Source organism: Aphanomyces invadans (genome assembly GCF_000520115.1).
Source record: "Aphanomyces invadans strain NJM9701 unplaced genomic scaffold supercont1.27, whole genome shotgun sequence".
NCBI classification, from domain to species: domain Eukaryota; phylum Oomycota; class Saprolegniomycetes; order Saprolegniales; family Verrucalvaceae; genus Aphanomyces; species Aphanomyces invadans.
Window position 1 is genome coordinate 545380 of NW_008580172.1, and position 24757 is coordinate 570136.

At 55.6% G+C, this 24757-nt stretch overlaps 13 protein-coding genes and 2 non-coding genes across 20 annotated transcripts; 5 read left to right on the top strand and 10 right to left on the bottom strand.

Annotated features, from left to right (window-relative positions):
- Window positions 1-17: 17 nt before the first annotated feature.
- On the bottom strand, window positions 18-1565 carry H310_10666 (hypothetical protein; the record flags this gene model as incomplete). Its single annotated transcript, XM_008877102.1, has 1 exon — window positions 18-1565. One exon carries the CDS (start codon window positions 1563-1565, stop codon window positions 18-20), a length of 1548 nt encoding a protein of 515 aa, XP_008875324.1.
- Window positions 1566-2144: 579 nt separating this feature from the next.
- H310_10667 (hypothetical protein) lies at window positions 2145-2991 on the bottom strand. The gene has a single exon (XM_008877103.1). It carries the CDS (start codon window positions 2966-2968, stop codon window positions 2291-2293), a length of 678 nt encoding a protein of 225 aa, XP_008875325.1. The 5' UTR covers window positions 2969-2991; the 3' UTR covers window positions 2145-2290.
- A 239-nt stretch (window positions 2992-3230) lies between these two features.
- Window positions 3231-3310, bottom strand: H310_10668. The gene has a single exon. It is a non-coding gene; the product is annotated as a tRNA-Leu (tRNA).
- Window positions 3311-3931: 621 nt separating this feature from the next.
- Window positions 3932-4004, bottom strand: H310_10669. Its single transcript has one exon. It is a non-coding gene; the product is annotated as a tRNA-Lys (tRNA).
- An 86-nt stretch (window positions 4005-4090) lies between these two features.
- On the top strand, window positions 4091-5037 carry H310_10670 (hypothetical protein; the record flags this gene model as incomplete). Its single annotated transcript, XM_008877104.1, has 1 exon — window positions 4091-5037. A coding segment is annotated over one exon (877 nt), but the record flags the coding sequence as incomplete, so codon positions are not given.
- A 796-nt stretch (window positions 5038-5833) lies between these two features.
- Window positions 5834-6376, bottom strand: H310_10671 (hypothetical protein). Its single transcript, XM_008877105.1, has 2 exons — window positions 6283-6376; window positions 5834-6223 (listed from the first exon to the last, which is right to left on the bottom strand). The coding sequence occupies exons 1-2, from the start codon at window positions 6286-6288 to the stop codon at window positions 5888-5890; spliced, it is 342 nt and encodes a 113-aa protein (XP_008875327.1). The 5' UTR covers window positions 6289-6376; the 3' UTR covers window positions 5834-5887.
- A 1450-nt stretch (window positions 6377-7826) lies between these two features.
- H310_10672 lies at window positions 7827-9032 on the top strand. Of its 2 annotated transcripts, none has more exons than XM_008877107.1 (4): window positions 7827-8098; window positions 8146-8388; window positions 8440-8733; window positions 8790-9032. In XM_008877107.1, the coding sequence occupies exons 1-3, from the start codon at window positions 7864-7866 to the stop codon at window positions 8691-8693; spliced, it is 732 nt and encodes a 243-aa protein (XP_008875329.1). In that variant the 5' UTR covers window positions 7827-7863; the 3' UTR covers window positions 8694-8733; window positions 8790-9032. The 2 variants fall into 2 exon arrangements, with proteins under 2 accessions (XP_008875329.1, XP_008875328.1); XM_008877106.1 differs by having other exon boundaries at window positions 8440-8686.
- Window positions 9033-9183: 151 nt separating this feature from the next.
- H310_10673 (hypothetical protein) lies at window positions 9184-10169 on the bottom strand. 5 transcript variants are annotated; one of them, XM_008877111.1, is made up of 3 exons: window positions 10092-10169; window positions 9811-9936; window positions 9184-9758 (listed from the first exon to the last, which is right to left on the bottom strand). In XM_008877111.1, exons 1-3 carry the CDS (start codon window positions 10092-10094, stop codon window positions 9258-9260), a joined length of 630 nt encoding a protein of 209 aa, XP_008875333.1. In that variant the 5' UTR covers window positions 10095-10169; the 3' UTR covers window positions 9184-9257. The 5 variants fall into 5 exon arrangements, with proteins under 5 accessions (XP_008875333.1, XP_008875332.1, XP_008875331.1 ...); XM_008877110.1 differs by having other exon boundaries at window positions 10007-10169; XM_008877109.1 differs by having other exon boundaries at window positions 9184-9936.
- A 759-nt stretch (window positions 10170-10928) lies between these two features.
- On the top strand, window positions 10929-12177 carry H310_10674 (hypothetical protein). The gene is made up of 2 exons (XM_008877113.1): window positions 10929-11419; window positions 11469-12177. Exons 1-2 carry the CDS (start codon window positions 10995-10997, stop codon window positions 11791-11793), a joined length of 750 nt encoding a protein of 249 aa, XP_008875335.1. The 5' UTR covers window positions 10929-10994; the 3' UTR covers window positions 11794-12177.
- Window positions 12178-12402: 225 nt separating this feature from the next.
- Window positions 12403-13288, top strand: H310_10675 (hypothetical protein). The gene is made up of 2 exons (XM_008877114.1): window positions 12403-12888; window positions 12941-13288. Exons 1-2 carry the CDS (start codon window positions 12435-12437, stop codon window positions 13228-13230), a joined length of 744 nt encoding a protein of 247 aa, XP_008875336.1. The 5' UTR covers window positions 12403-12434; the 3' UTR covers window positions 13231-13288.
- Window positions 13289-16230: 2942 nt separating this feature from the next.
- On the bottom strand, window positions 16231-16891 carry H310_10676 (hypothetical protein). Its single transcript, XM_008877115.1, has one exon. The coding sequence runs from the start codon at window positions 16617-16619 to the stop codon at window positions 16308-16310; it is 312 nt and encodes a 103-aa protein (XP_008875337.1). The 5' UTR covers window positions 16620-16891; the 3' UTR covers window positions 16231-16307.
- Window positions 16892-19231: 2340 nt separating this feature from the next.
- On the bottom strand, window positions 19232-19986 carry H310_10677 (hypothetical protein). The gene is made up of 3 exons (XM_008877116.1): window positions 19772-19986; window positions 19567-19724; window positions 19232-19505 (listed from the first exon to the last, which is right to left on the bottom strand). The coding sequence occupies exons 1-3, from the start codon at window positions 19929-19931 to the stop codon at window positions 19452-19454; spliced, it is 372 nt and encodes a 123-aa protein (XP_008875338.1). The 5' UTR covers window positions 19932-19986; the 3' UTR covers window positions 19232-19451.
- A 185-nt stretch (window positions 19987-20171) lies between these two features.
- Window positions 20172-20751, bottom strand: H310_10678 (eukaryotic translation initiation factor 1A, Y-chromosomal). Its single transcript, XM_008877117.1, has 2 exons — window positions 20614-20751; window positions 20172-20545 (listed from the first exon to the last, which is right to left on the bottom strand). Exons 1-2 carry the CDS (start codon window positions 20720-20722, stop codon window positions 20229-20231), a joined length of 426 nt encoding a protein of 141 aa, XP_008875339.1. The 5' UTR covers window positions 20723-20751; the 3' UTR covers window positions 20172-20228.
- Window positions 20752-20983: 232 nt separating this feature from the next.
- H310_10679 (TKL/DRK protein kinase) lies at window positions 20984-23400 on the top strand. Its single transcript, XM_008877118.1, has 9 exons — window positions 20984-21692; window positions 21747-21881; window positions 21927-22083; window positions 22137-22317; window positions 22366-22484; window positions 22533-22657; window positions 22709-22765; window positions 22820-23072; window positions 23126-23400. The coding sequence occupies exons 1-9, from the start codon at window positions 21364-21366 to the stop codon at window positions 23345-23347; spliced, it is 1578 nt and encodes a 525-aa protein (XP_008875340.1). The 5' UTR covers window positions 20984-21363; the 3' UTR covers window positions 23348-23400.
- Window positions 23401-23681: 281 nt separating this feature from the next.
- On the bottom strand, window positions 23682-24407 carry H310_10680 (hypothetical protein). The gene has a single exon (XM_008877119.1). The coding sequence runs from the start codon at window positions 24368-24370 to the stop codon at window positions 23873-23875; it is 498 nt and encodes a 165-aa protein (XP_008875341.1). The 5' UTR covers window positions 24371-24407; the 3' UTR covers window positions 23682-23872.
- Between the last annotated feature and the right edge of the window lie 350 nt (window positions 24408-24757).

Genomic DNA, 24757 nt, shown 5'->3' on the forward strand with positions numbered 1-24757 from the left:
GTCTAGCTGCGACACAACTACGTCATGGCGTGATCCTGGCCGGTCGGGCGCGGACTCAACAGAGCAGCCTTGGGCGACAAGGTGAGCCCACCAACGGCAGCAACGTCGACTTCGAGCTCTTCTTCGGCAACGGGGTCCACTTGCTGCGCAAACTTTTGGGCGTTTACAGACGCCTCCAACCACTGCACGCGGGAGAGCCCCCACAGCAAAATCAACGCCTTGAGAGTCTCTCCGGCTGTGTCGGCCCACCAGAATCCGGCAAGGCCCCAGTGGCACACTATCGGCAAGACATAACTGAGTGGTACGTACACCCCCCACGACGCAATGTTGTTGGCAATCAAGTTCAAGTCTGCCCTGGCGAGGGCGTTCATGGCTGCAGTGAGCAAAAACCGCACGAACGCAACCAGGACACATCCGACGAACGCCAGCGTGGCCGACGTGCACGTGTTCAGAATGGCCGGGTCCGTGCTCCAGATGCGAAACAGAGAACGGCTGAACAGGCCCAGGACGAGGCACAGCACTGCCGAGCACGACAGGACAATCGTGAGCCCCAAACGGAGCACGCGCTTGGCGTTCTCGGGTTTGCCTTGTCCCAAGTAGCGAGCCATTCGAATTTGAGATGCCGCAGAGAACCCAAACACACACGAGTTGACGACGCCAAAGAGTCCCAACAGGATGGCTTGAGCAGCAGCAACTGTCGAACCCAGCAAACCCGAGAACGAGCCCGCCAACGTCCCAGAGCCCCAGTCGACCACAGACGACGCCCCCATGGGCAATGCCAGTGCAAAGAACGCTCGAAGGCGGTCGGCATGGACACACTCCCAGCTCCACCCGCCCCAGTACTTCACGTGGTAGCCCTTCCACACGATCGTGTACAGAACGAAAAGCGTCAACTGCAACACCGTGCTGACAACCGTCGCGAGCGGCGACCCGAGGAACCCGATGCCATCCCACCCAAACGCTCCGTAGATGAACACTTGATTGAAGCCGATGTTGACGAGCATGGTGACGGCACTGCACAGCGTGGCAGGCATGATCACGCCTTGCGTTGAAAAGTACGTGCTCAGCGCGCCGTACACGTACTGCGGGATGAGTCCCAGCGACATCACACGGGCAAATGCGGCCCCGAACTCGACCGTCTCGGGATCGCCCATCGTCCACGCAATCATGTGGCCGACAAACTGGTACCAAATCATGACCGGGATCCCAGCTACGACGGCAAACACAATTGCCGTTTGGAGCCACGTGCCGACGAGGTGATTGTTGCCAGCGCCATGCGCTTGGCTACACAGCGTACTGATGGCTTGGATCGACATTTGGACAAATCCTGACGGCACACCCATCCAGCCCATCGCGAGCGCCACACCCGCCAACTGTTTGGTGCCGACGTGGCCTTGAAACGCAGCGTCCGTGATCGTCATCACTTGGCGCACCATTTGGCGCAATGAAATTTGCACAGCCATGCTGGCCAACTCACGCAACTCGGGGCCAAGCGGTCGGATGGCTTCAGACGTCGTGGGGCCACCGGGTAGCAACGATGCCTTTTCGGATGCAACATTCACCATGTCCAAGCACGAGGAAAGATGAGGTATGACAATCACGCGAGTTTTGAATCCGAACAAGACTGCCCCACGTCCTCCGCCCGCGCACTGATCGAATCCCGTTTTGGCGCGCATCGCCCACGAAATACGTGGTGGACATGTGGCCCTGAGAAATTGCTCGACCTCGGAGTGTAAGGGCTAGAACAACGGTGTTCCAAGCGAAATTGTGCCTACATACGCTCGGTGACTTTTGTGGGCGAGATGTTTGGCGGGGAAACCCAAGTCGGCGTGGTGGCTGCACGCGAGACGATCGTTCCGTGCGGTCATGGATCGAAGTCCCACAGCTTGCTTCACTCTAGGGGGAGGGGCATCTCCCATGCAATTATTTTTTAGTTTACGCAACGTCGAGTCGATGCCGCAACGTCCATTTCGACAAGGAGTGTGGCTATTTCCGCGCGGCCTTGGGGCCCAGCCCCATAGAGCGAAGGATGCCCGCCTTTTTCACGAATGGTCACGTGGATGTTTGTGTTTGAAGCCAAATTGTTTATGGCTGCTGAGGCGATGGTGGGAGCGTCTCCAAAAAGTCGAACCAAGGACAATTGGGGGGGATGCTCGTGGAAGTTGCACCGCTGCTGTGAAGGCAGCGGTGCAAGAGCAAATGGTCTTTGTTCTTAGAATCTGTGTTACTCTACAGCGCAGATTCACGACTGCTGTAGCTGCTTTAGATGCTGCATCACATCGGTGCGACATCACCAGTCCGGAGGGAACTGCATGAAACTCAACGTGTCCACTGAAGCAATGTCGAACGGTGGCAAGTCGATGGCGTATTGAAAACAAGGCCCATTGAGCACCATCGTGTGGTATTCGCCATTCTCGCCGCAAATGTCGATATTCTTGCCGTCGTTCTGGATCGAGTGCAGTGCTGCGATCGAGGCGTCGTTGATGGGTTGCCCCAGCCACCTTGACACGGGGTGAAATGGCACCGTCTTCACGCAAGAAAATACGACATGAAGCCGACGTTTCAACAGCGTTGCCAGAAGCTCGTCCCTTGATCGCTGCCACAGAGGAAACACGCTTGTTAGCCCTGCAGCTTTGCATCGCTCTTGAATAAATTTGGTCGTGGAAGACCCAATGTAGTCGATGTCTCCCGTCACGATGTGCGTGACACCCAATTCATCGTGGAGTGATCGCAAGTGGTGTTCGTAGCTTTCTGCGTACGGCGTCGCCACCGTCTTGATCAAGTGCAATTTGCCAACTGCTGCCGCCTGGCGACGCATCAGCGACAGTGGGTGCGCTTTGAAGCTCGGGTTCTCCGGTGCGAACGTGACAAGGTACTGCACATCGTACCCGCGGTCCACCGCATCCATCATCGCCATCACAGAGTCCTTCCCACCAGTCCACAGGACTGCTGTCACCATGCCCGTCATGGGCTTTGCGCCGAGGTGGGTTCAATTCTCAATCCACCAATCGTATCGCTCATACGCTCCACTATACTATATCCAAGTGGTCGTGAAAAACAACACAAGAAGTTAGAGGTTGGCACATGGCCCGCCTTCGTCGCGAGGAGCGAACCTTCATCAGCAGTGGCTTTGACGTGATACTACGGCCAACACAGCACACAACATGCCTCTCCCTATGCGCCCGGAAGAATTCGAATTCGTGGCGGAGATCACATGGGACAAAAGGAAATGACCAATGTGGGATTCGAACCCACGCCCTTTCAGACCAGTGCCTTAAACTGGCGCCTTAGACCGCTCGGCCAATTGATCACATTGTTTTAAGCCTTTAGCTCAGTGGTTAGATGGCCTGTCTTGCAACCAAAAGATCTCCGGTTCGATTCCAGGCTTCCGCTATACTTTCCGACGAATTCAACACCGACACGCGGACCTCTAAAGATGGACTGTCCGGATGAGGGGACCCCGGGTTCCGGTTAAAACCAATTGTCCGCGACATTTCAGGAAAATCAAAATCCTCCCCCTCGAGTGAGCTCCATCAGCCGGAAAAAGTGAGAAGGCAATACTGTATTACACGGATTACACGGAGCAATCAGTTGAATATCCGGTTAAAACCACTAATGTACCTCCCTTGACAGTAAAAAAACTGTGATCACATTGACTCATAGGTTTCAATCATGACAATACCTGACAAACTCACATACAAAAACTTTCATATGGAGGAACAGTGCTCAGAGAGGAAGCATGAGTTGCAGGTACAAGCATGTAGACGCTGCCATCGTTACAAGTACAGGTTCGAATTATGCTGTGCAACATCGTTGAATTCAAAGTACATGTTGACCACGTCTTAGTTCGTGGGTTGAATTGATTGTACAGCAAATCATCGCCCGGGAACATGCATATATTGAACAATATATGGATTTTGAGTAAAAGAGTCTCCCACTGCGGGGCTCGAACCCGCGACCACAGGATTAAAAGTCCTGCGCTCTACCAACTGAGCTAAACGGGACTCAATGATCACATGAGTTCTTGCGGCATCAAAACATAATCGCATGTAATCCATGCAACTCTGTTCGACATTTTCAATTTGGATTTCATGGCTTTACCAAGTCAAGTCCTCGTGCTCGGCGCACCTGGATTTACCACTGAAGAGCTTGTCGAGAACATCGTGCGCAAGGTGGATGCGTCCCAAGAGATCGCATGGACTACTGCTGCCTCTTCTGTGCATCGTGCCCATGGAGTGACGATCTCGACCAAGTATTATGCCGCTCCAGTGGTTTTCCATGTGCACTCACACAAGTTTGACGGCGATTGGGCAGCGTACGAGGCTTGTCTTCTTGTATGGGATACCAATGATTCAACCTCGTGGTGCCAAGTGCAAGACTCTGTCGACCGAATGGGCGAGCATTCATATGATGTGCTACTCGCAGTAGCCTTTGGGTCGTTGGACCACTCCAACATCATTGAAACCACGGCCGATTGGTGCCTCGAGCATGGGGTCGAACAAGTGGTTGTTACTCCTGTCGAGTCTTCGAACGACGATCCAATCTCTACCTCAGTTGACGGCACAACGGGTGTCGATCGCATCGTGGAAGCTCTCGAATGTACAATGTGGACATCAATGGAAATGAAGAATGGCCACGCACCTCCATCCCAAACGTCCTCGTTGAATGCGCAAACTTCTCCCTGCAAGCGTGACACTCAGCCTCGCGACGCGGTCTTCTCCAACGTGGTCGAAGCACCTGACCGGAGCACATCTGCACCTTCTACCTCCACTTCCGTGCCGGACAAAGACAGAGAAAGCGTTGAAGAGTTTGAATCGCTTCTGCAGGAAGTACAGGCAATTCGATCGCAGATGCACGGTGTCTCGGACGACGAACGAAGAAAGCGCGCTGCCGACATGGCCATGCGTCTCTGGGAAATGATGGGAGCTGGCGACAGTGATTCCGGACGAGAGAGCGACTCGGATTAACGAACGATGTAGCATTGTACAAGACAAACGTTTGCATGTATCTGGCTGTGGCTTTACTCTTCCATTCAGCATGTGCCCCTTGTCCAAACTTTTGGTTGTGAAAGGGTCACGGTCCATGGCGACTTGCACATGGGGGAATGCTGCTCCACCATGATCTCTTCATGTAAGATGGCCTCTTCCACGGCCAGATAATGTTGCTCGGTTCGTGGTGGGCTATTCACCTCACATGGATGTTGCAATTCGCTCGGGCGATGTACTAGACCAAAGCTGGGGAAGATGAGAAGTCCCTTTCTCGTGGTCTGGCATTTCTCATTTGTCACGTCAAAAGCCGCGGAAAGCGGAGCCGGTGGTCCAAATATGACGCCATGCTTGAACAACATGACGGAATGGGTGGCACCCATTCCGTCGATTCCTCTAACGAGCCATGTGCAGTTACTCGATCCAAGTCGCTCCGTCGTCCAAATCCAAACGAATGCCATCGTCTACAGCCTTGTCAGGTCTGCGGACTCGAGCATCGCGTTGCAGCATCCGATTTCTTCACTCATCGAGTGATATTCCACACTCACTCGACCGCGAACGTGGCTACGAATGGGTTTCCTTTGGCTCGGCATATTTTTGACTCAGGCGGGCGCAACTATGAAGCTGTCCTGAGGAGTGATGCGCAGACTGTGGTGAGTAATCTCTGCCATCCCATTGTTCGTACTATGGATGGTGAGCCACAAAGCAGTGCACATAACGACTCAGGTGAAGTGCAGATACCACTACTATTCGACGCTTCGTTTGAATTTTTTGGACGAATACATCGCGTCTAAGTAGCCTCGGTGACGGAGATCGTGGTGCTCATGTCGGCAGAGCATGCATCGGCGTCACGTGATAGGGGTTCTATTGGGTTTACGACGAAAATGCTTCCTAGTGTAGGTCTAATCGAACGACAGCTGACGCTTTCGCCTTCCTAGCTTTGCGAAGTACGGCGTTGAGGAGTCGTCTCGCGTGGGCTGTTGGTCTGACTGCTTGGCCTTAGCTGCTTCTCGCTCGAGCTCGCGCTTGGTCGGTCGAGGCTTTATGACTTTGTGGCACGGAAACACGAGCTTGCGCTTGATTTCGACACCAGAACAAGTGAACACAAGGCGTCGCTTGATTGGAGGCACGTCCAAACAAGGATCTGCCTTTTCGACGTTCCACATGATGTGTTCAACGAGTGACATCGAGTTGGTCATGTCGTGCATCGCCATTTCAACTCGAGCTCGCTCGACGTCCTAGTTACACACATATTCAGTCAAAGGGGGACGGTGCAATAGAGCACGGACGCACTCACCACCATGCTGCCTTGATAGATATGCCTATGGGTACAGGGAACTGTGGATTGCACGTCGATCGGAGGCGCGCGGGGGTGACTGCGCGCGTTCAGGTCAAAAGTGTCAATGTTGTACTCTCGTTTTCAAAACTTCAAACCTTCGCTTATCCGGATGTCCGGTTACTCTTTCCTGGCGGTTTCGAATTTCAAACAAAACCCCGCATGTGCCGTCGAGCAGTGCAGGTGGACCTCCTTCGAGCCATGAACGGGCTGTCTTGTGCTGATTGTAGCTTTGACGGTTTATTGGGTCTGCTACACGTATGCTGCACCTTGTTTCTTGCGTCGGAGTGGCGAATGTCCCTGATGTCGTTGAGCAAAATCCATCGGGTTGAGACATTCCCATGGCATGAACGGCATCTGCGTATTCAAGTCACGATTGGTATGTGCAAGCACCAAGATATTGAGGCAACATTGCTGGGCCTGTCAAGAATTTTCGCATGAACGTCCAAAGAAAACGTGGGATCGATTCGGGACATCGTACATGGAATTTCGATTCCACATCTTGACACTTCTACACGGAGGCCGTTGGAGCTTTCCACATACGTAGTAGCGAATCAGCAAATGTGTGATAGATTTCACGGTGGCCGCAACTATCAAGCAATGATCCTTGATATCGTACTCGAACGCTATGACTAGCTGAGGGAATACGATAAATCATGTGGGCAAAATGGAGTTGAATTCCTGCTTGGAACGCATGCAGGTCATCCCGGTGACAGCAGCTGCATCTCGTAGTAAACATGGTACATACATTATACGTCGACGGATTTGAAGTGTACGTCATATTGCACAGGAAACGCAGTGGAAGGCTGGAAGCGCTCTCACCGATCATGGCACGATTCCATGGAGCACACGCGACGGTTTATACTGAAGTTCTTGTACGTGTGCCTCTCTCTTCGTCGACGCTGCAGCTCGTCTTTTGATCCCTACAGCTCCTCCATCGACGCCCGTCCGTCCCTCCACCACGATCGATTGTCGTGTGATTGTGGTGGCGCTCCATGCAAATATTTTGGCGCGCGGGACATATTTAATTGGATGTCAGCGCGGGGGGAGCGGCGAGAAATATAATGACCTTTGGGTGGATGGGATGGATATTATTATCCGGGAAACAGGGCGTCTCTTTTATCCGACTGTTCAATGTTCTATAGTACAACCAAGGTAAAAACCTCGAGAATAGGACTGGCGACAGAGGAAAACTGGCCTTCTTTTTTCCGGCATGGTTGCACGAAAGATATGGAATAAAATTCGGCATTTTAATGGAAGAATCAATAAAAAAGCAACCAGTCTTGGCATTGTATTATGCAATAATTTAAATCGCACGATTGATTTGAATCGACGAATTCTATTACAATTTTATTATGCTCTGCTGACTGAACAAATGTATAGCCGAGCAAAAAAAATATGCTACTAAGGTTCAAATATTTAAATTCCACCAATCACAGCGCACTCCTCAACTGCATTCATCCAATCACTGACCGAGATTCCCCCACTCGGCAGCTTGGGCTTATTCATTCTCCGTTTTGAACCGAAAGCCCAACGAACGGCATGAGCGGGTCCGTCATGAACGCGTGCAGCTGCAAGAAGCGAAAGTGCCCTCGATGCTGCGAGCAAATGCTTGTCCAGAACTTGTTCAAGGTGCTTGTCAAGCTCCCCGAGAAGAGCATTGAGTTTCGATGTGTCCGAGCGCTTCTCAGCGGCAGCTTCACCAACATCAACCTGAACTCGACCTTGGCATCGTGTGGGTACACGGTGAACATTGCCCCCCACAGCTACGCAGCTGGTACGATCATCCTTACTCTTGAACGTTAAAACTAATGGTGGACGCAGGTCGCCGTGACTTTACCCTGCTTGAAAAGGGTCATGGCTTGCAAAAGAATCCAAACTCCCCGTCTGGCCCTCGTCGCGGCCGTCGCGGTATCTCGAAAGTGTTTCGCCAAGAAATTGCGCGCTACTTTTCGCTCGGACAAGCGTTGGATGCAGGCCAATGTCTGCTCTGGTTGAAGGCTAACGTCTTGGATGAATCGACGTTTCCCACGGAAGAAGAGATTCATCGTGTCTTGACCAACTTGAGTATGTTTCGTATTGTAGCCATGGATTCGTGTTCTCATTGTTTTTTCGTAGGCCAACCCAAGATCAAACGCGCGCCGGGCGAGGGCGAAGGCACGGAGCGCCGTGGTCGCAAGCCGAATCCGTACCGCAGTCAAGTCACGATGTTCCTCCTCAACAACAAGAACGCGAACCCGAACGATTGCTATCAGTGGCTCCTGCAAAACTACGTGAACCCGGACCTTCCGCAGCCCGACCTCAAGCAAATCAAGACGCTGATCAACAACATTAAGTCGAACCCGAACTTCCGATCGCAAGCCATGTACTAACCAACTCATTCTATTTTCCTTTGGTCTTTCCATGTTGCGTGTACGTGTTCCGTTCTCGACTGCCGTCGAGTCTCACGCGCAAGGTGTCTGTTCTAGGAGTGTCCTTTTATGATCGACTTCCGCGTGGTTCTTTCACCACCGCGTGTACTGTCCCCCCGTCGTGCTGTTGCTATTTATTGCCCGTCTGGACGATTCATGGGGCGAAGGCGCAGCGATGAGAGATAAGATTCCGGAAGATATTTTCGCCTGTGTATAGTCGGCGTCCTGTTGCGTGCCTTCAACGTGCGCGCGAGCATCGTGGGTTTTGCGCAGACAAGTGCATCCTGCTCCATGTTGTGGAGTGCGCGATGTCCGTCAAGACGGTGGCGCGCCGAGAGGCGTCGTTTGTCGCAAAGTGGTGGCATGGGAACAATGAAGCGAGTAGGTGCTTGGATCATGGCCAAAGACGGCGCAAGGGCTGGCGGTACTCTGACCACGCCATCTGCCCTGCTCCACCATGAGCGCACTACAGAACACACAATCTACGGATTGAAGCAATGGGAAGGTAGTCTGCTACAACGTGGTCTACTGAAAGGCAGTCGAAGCATCGAGGCGCTTCCACGACACCTCTTCGACCATGGCTCCTTCTGCCGCGATGGACACGTAATGCGAGTCGTCCAGCGGAGTGATCTTGAAGTGCCAAGTGCTCGCATGCACGCCGTCGACGTAGAGCGAAATGGCACTTGTGTCGGGCGCGATGACAAACTGTTGGCGCTTCAAGTCGATGACGATACCCACGCCCAGGGCCTTCGTGTACGCTTCCTTCAAACTCCACAGCAAGTAAAAGCGTCGAATTTGATCGAGGTCGTCGCCAGGTTCACCTCGAATGTATTTCCATTCCCGAGGACCAAACTGGGCGTCAAAGCACTCGAAGAAGGTAGCCAACGCCTCCCTCGGCAATTCCACGCGCACCACGTCGATGCCAATTCGTCTGTCGGATTGGCACGCAATGGCGCAGATCGCTCCATGATGGGATACGTTGTAGTTCCACGTAGGAACAGGACATGCAGGCCATGACGGTTTGCCCTGGAGAATCAATCGCTCGAGACGACGGTGAACACGGGATCGATCGACGTACATGGTCGTTGCGAACGATTGAAATGGAGGGGAACGGAACGTGGAACGTATCTGCGACGATCTTTCGTTGGAGCAGGCGACTGCAGAGAGCAAACTTTTGATCTTTGGGGAATCGATACCGCATCACCTACAACAAGACACCATTGTCAGAGAGAGACGGCGCGATGCCATTAGCGGATCGCATAGAGAGAACGCACTGCTTGTTGTTCGTCAGAAGGCAGGCGATGAAGCAAAGCTTTCCATTCATCTGGAGTTGGCGCCCACGCCTCCACGTTTACGTACCATCGGTGCCCAGGTACCGACGTCGCCATCGCGTTCGTCGGCTGTCGGACAGTTCAATGCTCCGACATCTAATTAAATCCAACGATAACTTTGATTGGCTAAAATAAATCTGCAAGTGCCCAATAAAATGAATTTCAGCATTTTCGGGCACGGCCGTCCAACATCCTGGAGAGTCATCGTCGCATGTGCCGAGAGCTGTACAGAACCGCGAAGTCCATCGCATCGACGCTATATGGAAGCTATGGACCGTCATGCACTTGAAGTGCTCGCCCTCCACGTGAACCTGTCCTCTCGAGGCTACGAGAGCGGCGATCGTTCAGTTGCTAAACCCACGAGGACAAGTCTGGTTCACCAACCGACCGCCGCCGCGCGCTCTCCAACACAAGACCAACTCGGACTTGTTATTGCAATGGACAAAATCGACGTTGGCGGCAGGCCAAACTCAACGCTCCTGTAGCAGAGCGCCACGGGATCATGAAAGGTCGCGACATTTCATTTTTCTCAACCGTCCACCGAGACACTGCAAACGTTGACATCTCTCTCAAGGCAAGAACGAGGAGCTCGATAAAATGGTCGCTGCTGGACGAGCAGCTTGCAGAACATCACAGCATTCACTCGTCGCCTCAGGAGAGCCACGTTTTGTCGGGACGAAGTATGGTGTCCTTTCGTACCTGCAGTCCGAGTGCAATTTTCCTCCCAACGTGCAAACAACTGCTTCGACATCGATGCACGAGCAACCAGAGAGATGGCAATGCGGGCCATATAGATTGACGATGGGATGGATCGGGAACGCTTGGAGTTGGCGCGGATGGCGTTTCGTTCTAATCTTAGCTGGTTCGTTGCCGTTATTCGCATCGGAATCACTTCCTCGGCGGGCAGCTTCCCGATACCAAAAGCTCAACGATGGGGGACAGTGTCGAGGACTCAGCCGTGAACGACTTCCTTCAGATTCTCGAGGAGCACCGAAAGAACTGCGAGAAGCAGGGCAAATACGTGGAGGCTGAAATTGCCAAGAACCGCCTGGACGAGCTCAAGGTCCATGAAGAGAATCGGCGAAAGGAAGCGATGCGGTCGCGGCAGATCGCAGAGCGCCTCGGCGTTGAAGAGGCACACATGCTCGAGTTCCAGCAGTTTAATTTGGTCTGGGACCGCAAGATGGAAGAGTACGAACGGAATGTGGACGAGCTCGTAGCATCGATGCGGGAGCGCCACCAAGGCGAGTTGCTCGACTTTCAGCAGAAATTGCTCGAGAAACAAACGAAACCCAAGTTTTCTAAAGAGCTTCTGAACCTGCGCAAGATCGAGGAGCACCTGGCCCGGCAAAAGGAGTACGTCGATGCCATGTATTGCAACCAACACCTCATGCATCATGCCTAGCTACGCCGAAGCCCACAAAATGAAACTAAAATCGGATGCGCTCGAAGCGTGGGAGATGGAAAAGTGGCGGAACTCCAAGCAGCAGGAGATGTTTCAGAGAGAAATCAAGTTCAAGCAGCGCCAGCGCCAGGAACTAGAAGCCCTCCAGAAACGGATCCAATCCGGTCGTGAAGAACAGAAGAAGCAGCGCCAGCTCGATCTCGAGCGCCTCTTGCAGCGCTATCAGAACGTCAAAGCTGAACTGCAACAGCAGCAAAACTTGGAGCGCATTCGTATCGAGAAGTTCTCCCTCACGGCAACCCAGCGCGTGACTATGAAGGTGTAAGGCGGCGCCACGAACAGAGAGCAGGCACCCAAGGGCGTGTGCTTGAGACCAGACAACGCCACTAGTACCACCAACCAGCGTATATATATAGCGTTCATGTAACAGCTTCCCTTGTGTCATCGATTGTCACTGCACGCGTGCTGTCGCGGAGTCCATGACGTTAGTCCCGCCGCACACTCTTGAACGCTTTCTTGTTCTGGATGAACATGTATGCCAGTGGAACGACCACACCGCTCATCATGATCAAGAAGCCGACCCAGTACGAGCTTGAGAAGTAGCTCACATTCGCGAGGCCGCCGCCGCGAGGACCTTGCGCTTCATCGTCGGTCATCGTCAAGTGCAGTTGGAGTGATGTTTAAAGAATTGGGATTGGGTGTTTAAAACGTTCTTAGGGGATATTGGTTGAAAATGGTAAAAACCAGATGTAATATATCCATGAAATTCCGAATATTTCACGCATATTTTTCAGTACAACGTATAAATTCTGAAACATGTATTTTAAACAGATCTACACTGTCCAATGCATAGTGATTGTGTTTTTGCAATGTCGTGGTGTGAATAAAATGTACTTGAATGCAGTATGAGAAGGGTATTTTTATTGAAGAGTGGTGAACACCTTCCAGTCACCTGACCAAACCATCATGGCGAGCAGTGTCGGCGGCGGCATCTTGCGCAAAGAGTGGAAGAAGTACTTGTTGGCCTTCAACGGCGTTGTGCTGGGAGTCCCTCTTGCTGTTGGTGGGGGCTTCGTGTACAACCTCCGCAATGACGAGCGATTTCGCGAGGAATTCCACGACAAGTACCCCGAGTTGGTGGAAGCCATCCACCAGTACATCCCAGTGTTTCCAGAAGAAGCCCCGCGCGACGATATTGGCGACGTCGATGCATCCATTTTCAAGCAGCCTGTTCATGCTACGGTGCAACTGAAGTCGGGTAAATCAGTCGTGTTTCAAGTTCCCTTCGACTCGTCCCTCGCCGACGTGCACAAGCTCGCTTTGGCATCGAACCCGACGGACCAAGTGTTGAAGGTGGACTTCCAGGACGATGAAACCAACGCCCCTGCTTCGGCGGCGACCCTCGCACCTTCAAAATCCAGTGGGCAGATTTCTGTCGATCTTGATTGCAACTGACCTCATGCACGTACTAGTTGCCGTGAAAGCTGCACCCGCAACAGTCGGAGGTCCCGCGTCGACATGGCCCACGACATACACCCCTCGCAACAAGCTAACGCCAACTACATCAGCCCACAACCAAGCTCGCAACCCCATTTCTGACGAGTTGAACGCCGTCCGAGCAAAGGAAGCGGCACTGCGAGCCGAACTTCACCGAGGGACCCGAGAGATCGACGCCATTGAAGCGGACCTCCGAGCTACCGAAGAATTAAAGGTCCAGCTGAAGGCCCAACTGCCGCGCAAGCGATTCTTCGGTCTGTTTTAGTCTAATACACGCAAGGAAATCCACTGTGGATCAGCGACGACGAGAGCGCATGGGGCAGGTGTTCGTACGTGCGCTGCATCTGGCGCTTTTGGCTTGTGCATCGCGGCGCCTGAATGTGGCGCGGCTTGGCCGGCGGCGACAAACCTGCAAGGGGCAGGAGGGCATGCGCGGTCTGTTGCGGTCTCGTTAAAGGAATACGACAGTGCAAGGCGAAGCAATCGCATTGCCCTCGTCTGCGTTCATGGAGGTTTCATCGAACAGTATCTCCGCCACCCGTCCTGACGCACTCATCTTGCCGACAATTGCCCCACCTTGCAAGCCACGGTGAAGCGACCACGGCAGACTTTGCCAGTGGTCACCGCGTCGGGCATCGAGCGCAACATGCCCTGCGCGGTCCCACGTCCGCATGCGGTCCATAGGACGTGCAGCACGGCGCGCCACCCTCCGTGGCTGGGCATCGTACTGCGTGCACACTGTAGTCACTTGGCGACACGACGAGCGCCGCCAGCGCCCGATGTCGGCATTTCCGTTGAAAGGCAGTTGCTAGCATTCCCGAACGACGAGGGCGGTCCACGGCCGCCGATCGATCTGATCGTGTGGCGGCGATTGAAACCAGATGCCGTTCGAGTCCCAGAAATCGTCTGTCGATGGCACGTTCGCCTTCGACCAGCTCATTCCACGACCCCCGATCGACGGCCGGCCGCTCCTTGCCGCCCAGACATCCCTTGCACATCGTTGCCACGTTTCGTTCGTGACTCGTCCTCCACCTTGTCGTCGTCGCCCTGGTATCGAATCGAGCAAGCACCTGACGCAACCAAGTCGATCGACGCCACCTCATTCCCTCGCGCACGGCGCCGGGCAACAATGCCACGCCCCCGTTTGATCTATCACAATTTCGTGCATCCTGTCGATGGCACACCCGGTCGTTCCAGCCATCACGTGACCGAGTGAATGGGTGGCGGCCTGTCCGCGCTTCCATCCTGGTGCTCTCGTTCTTTTCCACGTTGCATAACGTAGTTTCGGTCTGGTCCAACGCCCTTGAGCCAGGTGCCACCAACCCACTCGCCATCGCGCCCACCTGTCGACAACAGCCCCCAACAGCGGTCGCAAGAAGCACATCTGGGTTGGTGGGGTGGCACGCGGCCGTGCCGCAACAAGATGTTGCCATGCGCTGCATCTCTTTGGCCCACGTGCGCCGCCGATGCTTGGATCGTAGGCGACGCGGCATCGCATGGCCCGCGTGGGACGACGTCGACTCGGAACAATCTCTGCTAGCACCTGAACAACCACACACGTCGACGGCGGAGCACCCAAACCAGGATGGTCCTGGCGCGCGTGCGATACATCGCCCAAACTTGACAACTTGAGCCAACTGGTTGGTGCACTCACGCTGCTGTCCATGGTCGCCGTGACTCATGAGCGTGACAGGCTCGTTGACTCACCGCACGATCGCGACGGGTCCGTACGCGACGTAGCGAGGACACGTCGTCCCTGCGTCTTCGAGACAAGGGCCGATCCTGCTTTTTCCACCGTTGGCGAGATCGTGCAATGTTCGGGCAGCCTTGGCCCCGCGACCGCATCGGACCGCCGCCCCTCGCTTGAAACTTGTGACGCATCCCCCAGCTGCTTGCGTTCGGGAACGATTTCAAACCTGTGACATGGTCTGGATGCACGGCGACGGGGCCGGTCTCGCCGAGGTTCCGTCACTCGCCGCAACAAGATGGACATGCTTCGGGTGGACGAAGTGCCGCGAGTGGGCAGAGGCAGCAGAACGCATTCGGTCGCTCGATATTCCCAGGCAGTGTGTCGACGGGCTCGACATGGGCTGCGCCGAATCGCTCGAGTGGCTCGCCGCCTCTGCGTCGAGCACACTGATCAGAATGCAATGCCCAGCCGTCGCCGCTTCCATCCCATGCGACGCAATGCGGCGAGCGGCTTCTCTGCCCCCACAGTGGCACGCGCCGTCGGCGCTCCCTGTCGATGCTGGCCCCACCCACGAATCGAACGAATCTCCCACTCCACGCCACGTGGATCGTCGTCCCTGCGACGTCCCCATGTAGGTGCAGCTGCAAACCCGCAGCTAGCCGCGTCGGCGAGGCCGTGCGAAGAAGGCGCAGACGGATATTTGATCGAATGCTCGGGTCGACGTGCCAGTGGGCGAGCCCATGGGCGACAACGACCTCGATGGCGTCGCAAGGACACCACGATGGATCAGGTGACGGCAGAGACGACCGCAGCGGGTCCCGTCCGATGGTGACAGACGTCCCACGGCGGCGCGGGTCGCCCAAGTGGGTCGCTCGCAGAGGTCGGCCGACGGAATCCCCGATCCCGCACGTGTGGGAAGGTGTGGCCGATTGTGTGCTGGCTAGTCCCACCCAACGGGACGCGCGCGTGCCAGATGCCACGGGGTCGTCCGCGGCGAGCTGTGTGTCATGGCTGGCTCGGAACAGAGCTCCCATCCACGACATCGAGGTGGACACATTTTGACGCGGCGGGCGTTGTCTACCTGCGATGGGTTCAGCGGCGGTCTCAGCCACACGTCAACGATTGACGCTCCCACGTTGACCTGGCGATATATCAACACGCGGAAGGACGTGCGTGCGCCGGTGGTTCTAGGGGACGACGACGGACCTGCCTCGGATGTGCCTGCGAGGACCGCGTCGGCCGGCGGGCCACTCGACGGCACGGTCGGCCAAACTATGGTTGCAGTTGGCGAGGTCGAGTCGTCCCACCATGGGGTCGCTCGCTCGCGGCGCACGCAGTTCTATGGACAACTCGGATCGCGCACCCGAGTGATTCCGGTGGGCGCACCAGCTACTACTTTGTTGAGTCGAAGCGACCGAGACAAGTCGCCAGGGGGGGTGTCTCGGGAGCGGTCCGCCCCCGTCGTGCGCCACTCTTGTTCAGAGTTCTCGTTCCATGGGAGACGCACATCATGGCCATGTCCTTCGTGGGGGGCGGCGGAACCCGTGTGTACATCCAGATATGTGTGTGTGTGTCGTAGTAAACGAGAGGATTCTAAATTAATCGGGGGAGCGCGCATCGCGTGCTCCATAAATACGACAACGCGCCGCGAGCTAGCAGTCCTTGTCGAAGAGCGCCAGCAGAATCGAGACGTCTTCCGTGCTCCATGCGAGGTTGACGCCAGGCACCAAGTCGATGTCTTCGTCGAGGGAGAGTCGGCCCAGGTCGTCTTCAAAGTCATCGTCGACTGACGTCGTGGGGGTTTCTACGTCGGTGAGGGCGGCCATGGAGTCGCACACGTCGTGGTCGTCCAGGTAGTCGACAATGTCAGGGAGGGCCGGGCGCTTGGTCGAGTACGGGCTGTACCGGCCCGTGGCGCGCTTGGCGTGAAAGACCGGGCCCTTGAGCGTCGACGTTTGCTTCATCGCGAGTTGAAAAGTGAGATGCCATCGCTGCACGACGGTGCACGATGCCACTGTCAAGGCAAACCAGAACTGGGCCACTCTCGCGGTCTCCCACTCTACGCGGCGTCTGGCCACAGGTGCACGAGCAAACAGCGCTGTGTTTGTCGGGTGGTGTGACAAGCGCGGGTCGGTGATGGCCACCTGGTTGGGTTGAGCACCTCCTTTGCGACTTGGGTCTTGCTCGCGTTGTTGAACTCGGGCACACCACACGGAGAGAGTGCGTGAATTCAGCGTCGTCGCCGGCGGCGAAGGATGGGTGACCGACCACCGCGGCAAGGCTGGCTCGGCAGCGACGGCTACTGTGTGGATGCATCGTTCGACGCGCAACAGATTTTTCATGGGTGGCCCCTCGCGGCGATGGCCTTGCCGGCCCATCCACGTTGGATCCCCCGACGGAACAGGTCGTGCGACCCCAGCCTCGTTCGATTCTTGTCGATCGCCCGACGACAGCCCTCTCCAGCCCAGCACCCGCATCCAGCGCAGTCCCATCTCTCGACCAACAAAGACCGGCCACGCGACCACCGGCGCACACATCGGACGCGATCCACTACTGGATCGTGTCAACGTACTAGTAGTATGTGCTCTGCCGGACCACTACTAGTTCTTCCACATGTGGGGAGGCGCTGTGTGGATTTCGTAGTATGTACTATGTTGTCGTTCCGATATGGCGATTCCTGTCGACGGTGCTGATCTGACCAGGAGAGTTTGGGGCCGACGCATGGATGGAGGGGGGGGGCGCTCATGTATCGACGAGGGGCCGCGACGTGGTAGGTACACAAGGGTGCGTTGTTGTGTGTGTGGGGAGGTCTGGGTACACTCGGGCGCGCGAGCAATCGACATGCACCCACTGCCGCAGCGTTTGCGCGCACCAATTGTTGAGCAATCCATTCAGCGTCGGATGGATCGGCGGCGGGAGGAGGAAGCGCCGTGGCGTTGTGATTTGCTGGAACGAGCACAAGAGGGGAGATGGAATGGCTGCAGCACATTTCATGTAGGCGACGGCTGTCCGAGCAGGCGCTTGGCGCACCATCTCCGATCGAGGTTCTCTCTACATCGTTCCCCGAGACCGTTCCGAGCTGGTCTCCCCTGGCACCACACACGTTGTTTTCGTGCGTTTCGCCGGGGGTTCCCCGACTCGGGTTTTTGTCGATGTCGACACCTTGCCCAGAGTGGGTGGAGGGCACAGCGACATTCGCTTGCGCGACAACGCTGTCCAGTGGCATGCGCTCGGCGCGGTCGAAGGCGCCAGTACACGCACGTCGTGGAAGTGGACGTTGAGCCATGGCCGCCATCGTCGCGGTTGTGCCCCCCAGGTTCTCGGACAACACTTCCCCTGCCATGCGTCGCTGCGAAAGTGCAGCCTCGCTACTGTCGCCTCGGAAAATGGCCGAGATCTGCCGGCGTGAGCGGCTGGTGTACAGAGGTGGCGTCGTGGTGTGTCGGCCATGCTCTTTCGTGGCCCCTCACGCGGCCGACGAAGTACCCGCGAACAAACTTGCGCGCACCGTGTACCTGTGTCATGGATAGAGCCTGGGGCCAACTCTTGTTTCACCCGCGCGACCTCGCACGCGGAGTCTCATGGTACGTCGACAGCAGCGTGCGAGGATGCGCTGGGTAGATGGGGAGAATCGATGGAAGCATCGCGGAGGGGGGGGGGCTTTGTAGATAGTACGTGCGCTCTCCCCCCTGGAGCACGTGGTGGGAAGCAGGCGCGCGCGGAAACACTTGGCGCCGACGTGCCCCCTACTCAGTCGACGAGACGAACGAATCCAAGAGATTCCTGCGACCCATTTCCGCCCGAGATGATAGATGCTCGTCGTGGCCGTTGAACTTCAACCGGGCCACGGCACCGAGGCGCTTCGTCGCAGGTGCAAAGTGGGACGGGTTTGCAGGGTACAGAGCGCACACTCGGTTCGGCCTGACTCGGTGCCCACGTGTTTTTCTGGCCGCGGTCGCAGCGCCTTCGAAGCCCCATGGCCGCAGCGCCTAACTACAGCAGCTATCTCCCTCGCGTTTTTTCAAGAAGGTCGCAAGAGGCGCCGCATGTTGGGAGCGAGCAGCTCGTCTCGGCACCGGCCCCTCCTTGCCACAGACTCGGAATTCTCGGCGCCGACTGTGGGACCGCCGCCACGACCGCGATGACGGGGCTGGCCGATTCCATTCGATACATACATCTGCACCGGACATGGCGCACGACCGACCACACGACAGGAAGCAAGTGCATCTCTTGGCACTTCTCCAACTCGTGCCCACCTGGTCGGACGACGGCTGCATCGTGCCCATCTCCCCCACAGCCATCGTTGAATGTTTGCTTGGCCCTTGTTGGGCGGCTGATGTCGTGGTGTGTGCCGTGCTGCTGTGCTACCTACCTGGGTATGGGCCACCTCCGTCCGGCTGAATGGCGCTGCACCGCGGCAAGATGCCCAAGCAGCTGCACGCACGGACATGCCTGCCCGACCACGAGCCTTCATGGACACACATGGTCCTGTATGATGTCCGCTGGAAAGCGCCCCCAGTGGCGGAGGTGTGCGATCTGTCGGGCGCTTGGCATCCACCGCCGATGGATTTCGGGGAGTGAATTAAGAATCACACTATTTAAGAACTTATGGAATTCCGTAGTCTTACAGTAATTAAGTGTAAGTTGGAATTGCGCGCGCACTCGATCGGCGCCACCGCCACGACAGCAGCGCGGAAGGAGGGACGTGGTTGACGTGGCAACGCAGGTGACGCGAAGTCCATGAGAACTCGCCATAAATACGGCTCTATTCAGGAGAAGAGAGTGTGTCGTCGCCGCTACATTCGATAGAGGTCGTGTCGCAGTTGCGCGAGGGCGGTCAAGAGGGTATGCTACACGCGCCAACGAGGTGAGGTTTCGTTGGAAGGAGGGAGATATGTGATCGATGCGTACCTTGAGTGAAGGAGACAGTGACGCGTCAAACTCGTCTTCGGTCAAGAAGGCAATGCTGCCAAGTGTATTGTACCCGCGCTTCTCCAGTGACCGACCGAACTCGACAAGATCTGGACTGCGTACGCTCATCCAGTGAATGACTTCGCCTTCCTTGTACACTGCCCACAAACGGTTGTTGGCGCCAGTTACGACCAGCCAAGCGTACCTGAGTTGACCACTTTGGCCTGTTCCTTGGCTGCATCGATCCGCATGCGGATTTTGTTCGGACTGCAGCTCAACGGCGACGCCGTCGCTCCTGCCTGCGCCGATTCACGATGGACTTCATCCATGTCCAAGGCAAACTTAGCCGACACGATACTTGGCATGTTGCTCGACCTTCCTGCGAGCTCCAAATGTGGCCGATGTTGGGGGCCAACTGACGCGAGTATTTTTAGCATCCACCTCGTTTTGTTACCTATTCGCATGGAATGCTGCTTGGCTAAACCAGTAGAGAGCGATTCTCCACGATGGCCGTTCGCCATGATCCGCAGAGACTTGGGGACCTGCTCGTGTTGGAATGCTCAAAGAGTGGACAACCAGGGTTCATGCATCCGCGCGCGGATAAAGCAAGGAGGAATAAGAGTTCTTCGTTATGATTTCGCATGCAACAGCGAGCCTGTCGCTTAGATGTCGTCAAACTCAAACCCGCAGTCGTCGTCGTCACCGGCCCCGTCCATATCGACACTGGTTTCGTTGATACGCGCGTTGTCGGGCAGTTCGCCGTACGCTTTCAAGCTGCGTGCTTCGTCCGCGTTGTACTTGTGGATGATATCGACCTTGCCGTCTTGGTATTCGCGCAACGACACCAACACGATGTCGCCGACGCCGACCCACACCTTCTTGCGCATCTTACCGCGAATGTGTCCGAGACGGGTCACCCCGTCGTAACAGTACGCTTCCAAGCGACCGTTCCCCAACATGCGCAATACTTGGGCGTATTCTACACGCGTCGAACGGTTTAGGGCAAAATCCAACAACCAGGCATGCCATGACCACAACGTTCTTTACCTTGTCCATCTTCCTTGAACTCCAATTCGCGCTTGTTTTCTTCGACATCGCCCTTCCCTCGGCGCCGGTTCTTGCCGCCCTTGCCCTTGGCCTTGTTTGCCGACGACATCTTCAAATGAACGGAATTCCCCGCCCACCACCAATTGCCCTCTTTCTATTTTCAACGGGCGTCGGCGATTGGTTGAACTTTAATGACATTGCATACAAATCCAAAGAGATAATAAAATATGAAATATATGGACCTGCACTCGCGACTGAATTCGACGTTTAACGAATATAACGGGAATTCTCGAAACGTTAAATAGTTTGATTTGCCAACGTATCGGTTGCAAATATCTGGGGCGGGAGAATGTTTGTCTTGGCCACACGAACGAGATCCACCTCGAGCACACGACCCCAGCAGCCGGACTGGCATGTCGTTGCCAAGGTCAAGTAGCCCGCAGCGAACGAAAGGGCATGGCATCTAAGCCCTGATGGGATTTGTTGTGACATTGTGCGGGCGGCAGCTGGTGTGCGCAGGTTAAGCCACCCAGGGCTCCTCCGACCCGTGGTGCCAGCATCTCCTGCATTCTTTCAACAATGCACCGGCTCAATTCGCATACGAGTCTGTCCATGCTTAGATGCTAGCAGTGCACTGTCGAAACGAAACATGAAGTCGTTTTGGGGCTTAAAATAGCAGCCGACCGTGCTTCGATTCTGCCGCAGCCGAGCGGAGCACCCACGGCAAAAGTCTGTGCAGGCAGACCGGCCATGGGCGTCGTGTATGTGCACTCAGAGGCTCACTGCGCGTCGTCGACGTGCTTGCTGGTGGACATGTGGCTCTTGGTTGGGCTCGTGTTCACCGTCATCGTCGGCTACATTCTCGTCCTTTTTGCACGGAGGTGCATCGCCAACTTCCTGAGGCGGCGACACAAGGTCGAAGTGGACCTGACAAGCCGCAACAACGAGAGCATGATTCGAAAAGACGTTGACCAGGCCCAGATTCAGAGCCGCAAGAACACAGCCAAGTCGGGCCACCAGTTTCTGGAGGCCCGCAACGGGATTGCCAGCTTTTTAGGAAAGAAGAAGCGGAAAATGACGTACAACAATTTGCCTTTCAGCGGTTCGGCTTGGCCTGATGGCACTTTTCACAGGACCAAGACACTGCGCGCTGAAGACATGTTCCAACAGCCAACGTACGAGGAGAAAGCAGTCATGGCGGTCGCACCATCCGATATGCGTGTGAAGCAAGAAGAGGACAAGTTGCGCAAACTCACCACCATGCGACGGTTCGTTCCCGTGTTTGGGCTGCTCCCACGTGCGATTACGTTTAGCGTGAGCATGACGGCGCAGTCGAACGTGAGCTTCAAGGTCGCAGACAACGTCTTCGCATCCGTGTACGAAGTCAAGCTGCCCGAAGTGCACTTGGTCAAGCAGTTGGCGATCGGTCCTTTCTCCGAAGTGTACGCGGGAGTGTGGCGTGGGACCAAGGTGACGTGGTGTCGCATGTGTTGACTTTCCATACAAACTCGAAATGAAACCAGGTCGGGGTCAAGCTGCTCATGCCCAAAGAAACGTACCAGGAGGGCGTCGCGGAAGCCGTCAAGAACTTTCGGCGAGAGATTTGGGTCATGAGCCGACTCGACCACCCGAACGTTCTCCAGCTCATCGGGGCCAGCTTGACGTCGAGCTGCTACGTCTTGATCATGGAGTACATGGCGAATGGTACGATGACAACGCACCGACGACCGCGTCACGGCGACGATCGTGTAGGGTCGCTCTACGAGTACCTGCGCGACGCCAAGAACATCGTTCCACTCCAGTTGATTTTACACAGCGCACAAGATATTGTCCGCGGCATGCTACACGTTCACGACCATGACATCCTGCAGGTGCGAACGCCGTTGTCAAAACTTGGCTCACACGGGTCGTGGTTGTAGCGGGATTTGAAAACCAAGAACCTCCTCGTATCCGACCACTTGGTCGTGAAAGTATCGGACTTTGGGCTGTCCCGTTATAAGGACAAGATGTACGGCGAATACACGTTTGTCGGGACCCCGTTTTGGTAAGGTTGGCGCGTCGCTGGTGCAATATGACGACTCGTCGCCGGCGGTAGGGCTGCTCCTGAAGTCATCCGGCACGATAACTACACGGAAAAGGCCGACGTTTACAGGTGTGTGTGTGTGTTGATCGTGTGCCCGATCGTACCGCGCGCTTGTGTCTGTAGCTTTGGAGTGGTTTTGTGGGAGCTCATCGAGCGGACGGACCCGTATGTTGGCATGAATCCGCTGCAAGTTCCGCTCTTGGTGTGCCAGGAGGGCCTTCGGCCGTCGCCGTTTCGAAACCCGGCGCCAGAGACCTACGTGGCTCTCATGAAAGAGTGCTGGGATGGTGACATGGACAAGCGGCCGAGCTTTTCAGACATTTACCAGCGGCTGCATGCAATCTCGGTGCAGTACCAGCAGCAAACAGACGTCGTTGTATGGACGATTCCGCCGTTGGGAGCGACCATCGACATGACGCGTCGTTGTAGGTGGCGCCCCTGGCGACCGAAAAACTGAGCGACTTGGCCGCTCACGTCAACCACGCGAGGCGGCGAGCGAGTGTTGTGGGGAAGCACGACTTTGAGTGCTCCCACGAGGCAATGATCAAGAAGATTCCGATCAAGCAAAGCCGATCCAAGACCGGCAGTACCCTTGTCACGGCCGACCAGATTAAAGTGCTGCGGAGTATGTACAAGGGCAGCAAACGGTAGAATGCAGCAACCATACAATAGAACCACGTAGCCTTCACTCGTATGGTCGGCGGATGTCATGACCACACCGCTGGGAACGTGCCATGGCGGCAGCAGGATGGCTCAGGGCCTCCCGGACCGTGCATTCTCCTCGTTTGAAGCGGATCTGGCAAGCGCTGACGCGAAAAGCACCACCCAAATCAGCGGGAATGCGACGCTATCGCTGGCGCAGCGCCGGTTGCAAGGATGCTGTTACTGACAGCATTACCATCCTGGATTGCCCGTGAGAAACACCAACTGAATCCTTCTTTGTATCCATGGGCGCCGCCGTCATGGAGAAGACTGTGGCTGTGACTCGTAAAAGTTGCAATATTTTTGGTATGCGACGTCAAGTCAGGGTGATGGCTACTGCCTAGTGTGGCGTGATGTACTGCCGTAGAAGGAGATGTCGAGCAGCACGCACCACCCTCGCTACATGTGCAGAAGCGCAAAAAGGGACAAGAGGGAAGAGGGACAGTAGTGCGCGGATATGATGATTCGGTGCAATTATGGGATCTTTTTTTCCACGACAGCAGTTCCAGACGGGTCCGTGCCGAAGATTTCAATGTGCTGAACCTTGGGCATCCCCCATGACGTGGTGGACGTGACGAACACGCGGTTCAATTTGCACCCGGCAACGCCGTTGATGTCAGTGTGGGCAATTGGCTTGCCGTCGACGAGGGCAAGTTCGATCGTCTTGTCAGGGAGCGACGCCAACACGACCTTGAACACACCGGCCTTGCCTTCCCAGGGCGTCACGGTGACACCGTACGCAGTGTTGCGCTCAATCATGTTGAGGCCTTCGCGGCCGACGGGGTTGTTTTCAAACATGATCCAGTCCACGGTCAACGGTTCCTTGGCATCAATCGCACCGTTAGCGTGGTTCACAGCGTAGCTCACGACGTTCTTGTTCTTGTTGCGGTGGATGGCAAAGACTACGTTGGGCTCATGGTTGGTGCGGATGTGTTCCACAGGGTCGTGTTCAACTTTGGCGTAGTCGGCCATCTTGTCGTGTCGGTCGTGTCGGGAAAGTGTCCAAAGGGAAAATGGCTGCGGACAAGCTTTGTGGGGCGAATCCGGATGCCTATACGGATATCGGAGCGTTTCACCCCTACAGTACTATTTTTAGGGTGGCCGATTGGGTATAACGTGGTACGTTATACCGTTTATACCGTTTACCCGATCTATGTTGCGTGGAGAAAACCAAAGGGCGATTCCCGAAACTCCGTCCTAGCCCTGATCCACCCGCAGCTAAGAGCTGAGGGACGACATCTCCAAAAAGAATCGTTAAGAGTGACCGTTCATGCCACTGGGATGTTTTCTCGAATACTACAAACCTTTACACCCCTGCATCCACCAAGCAGCAGAGTGCCACGTGGAGACATGCGCCCT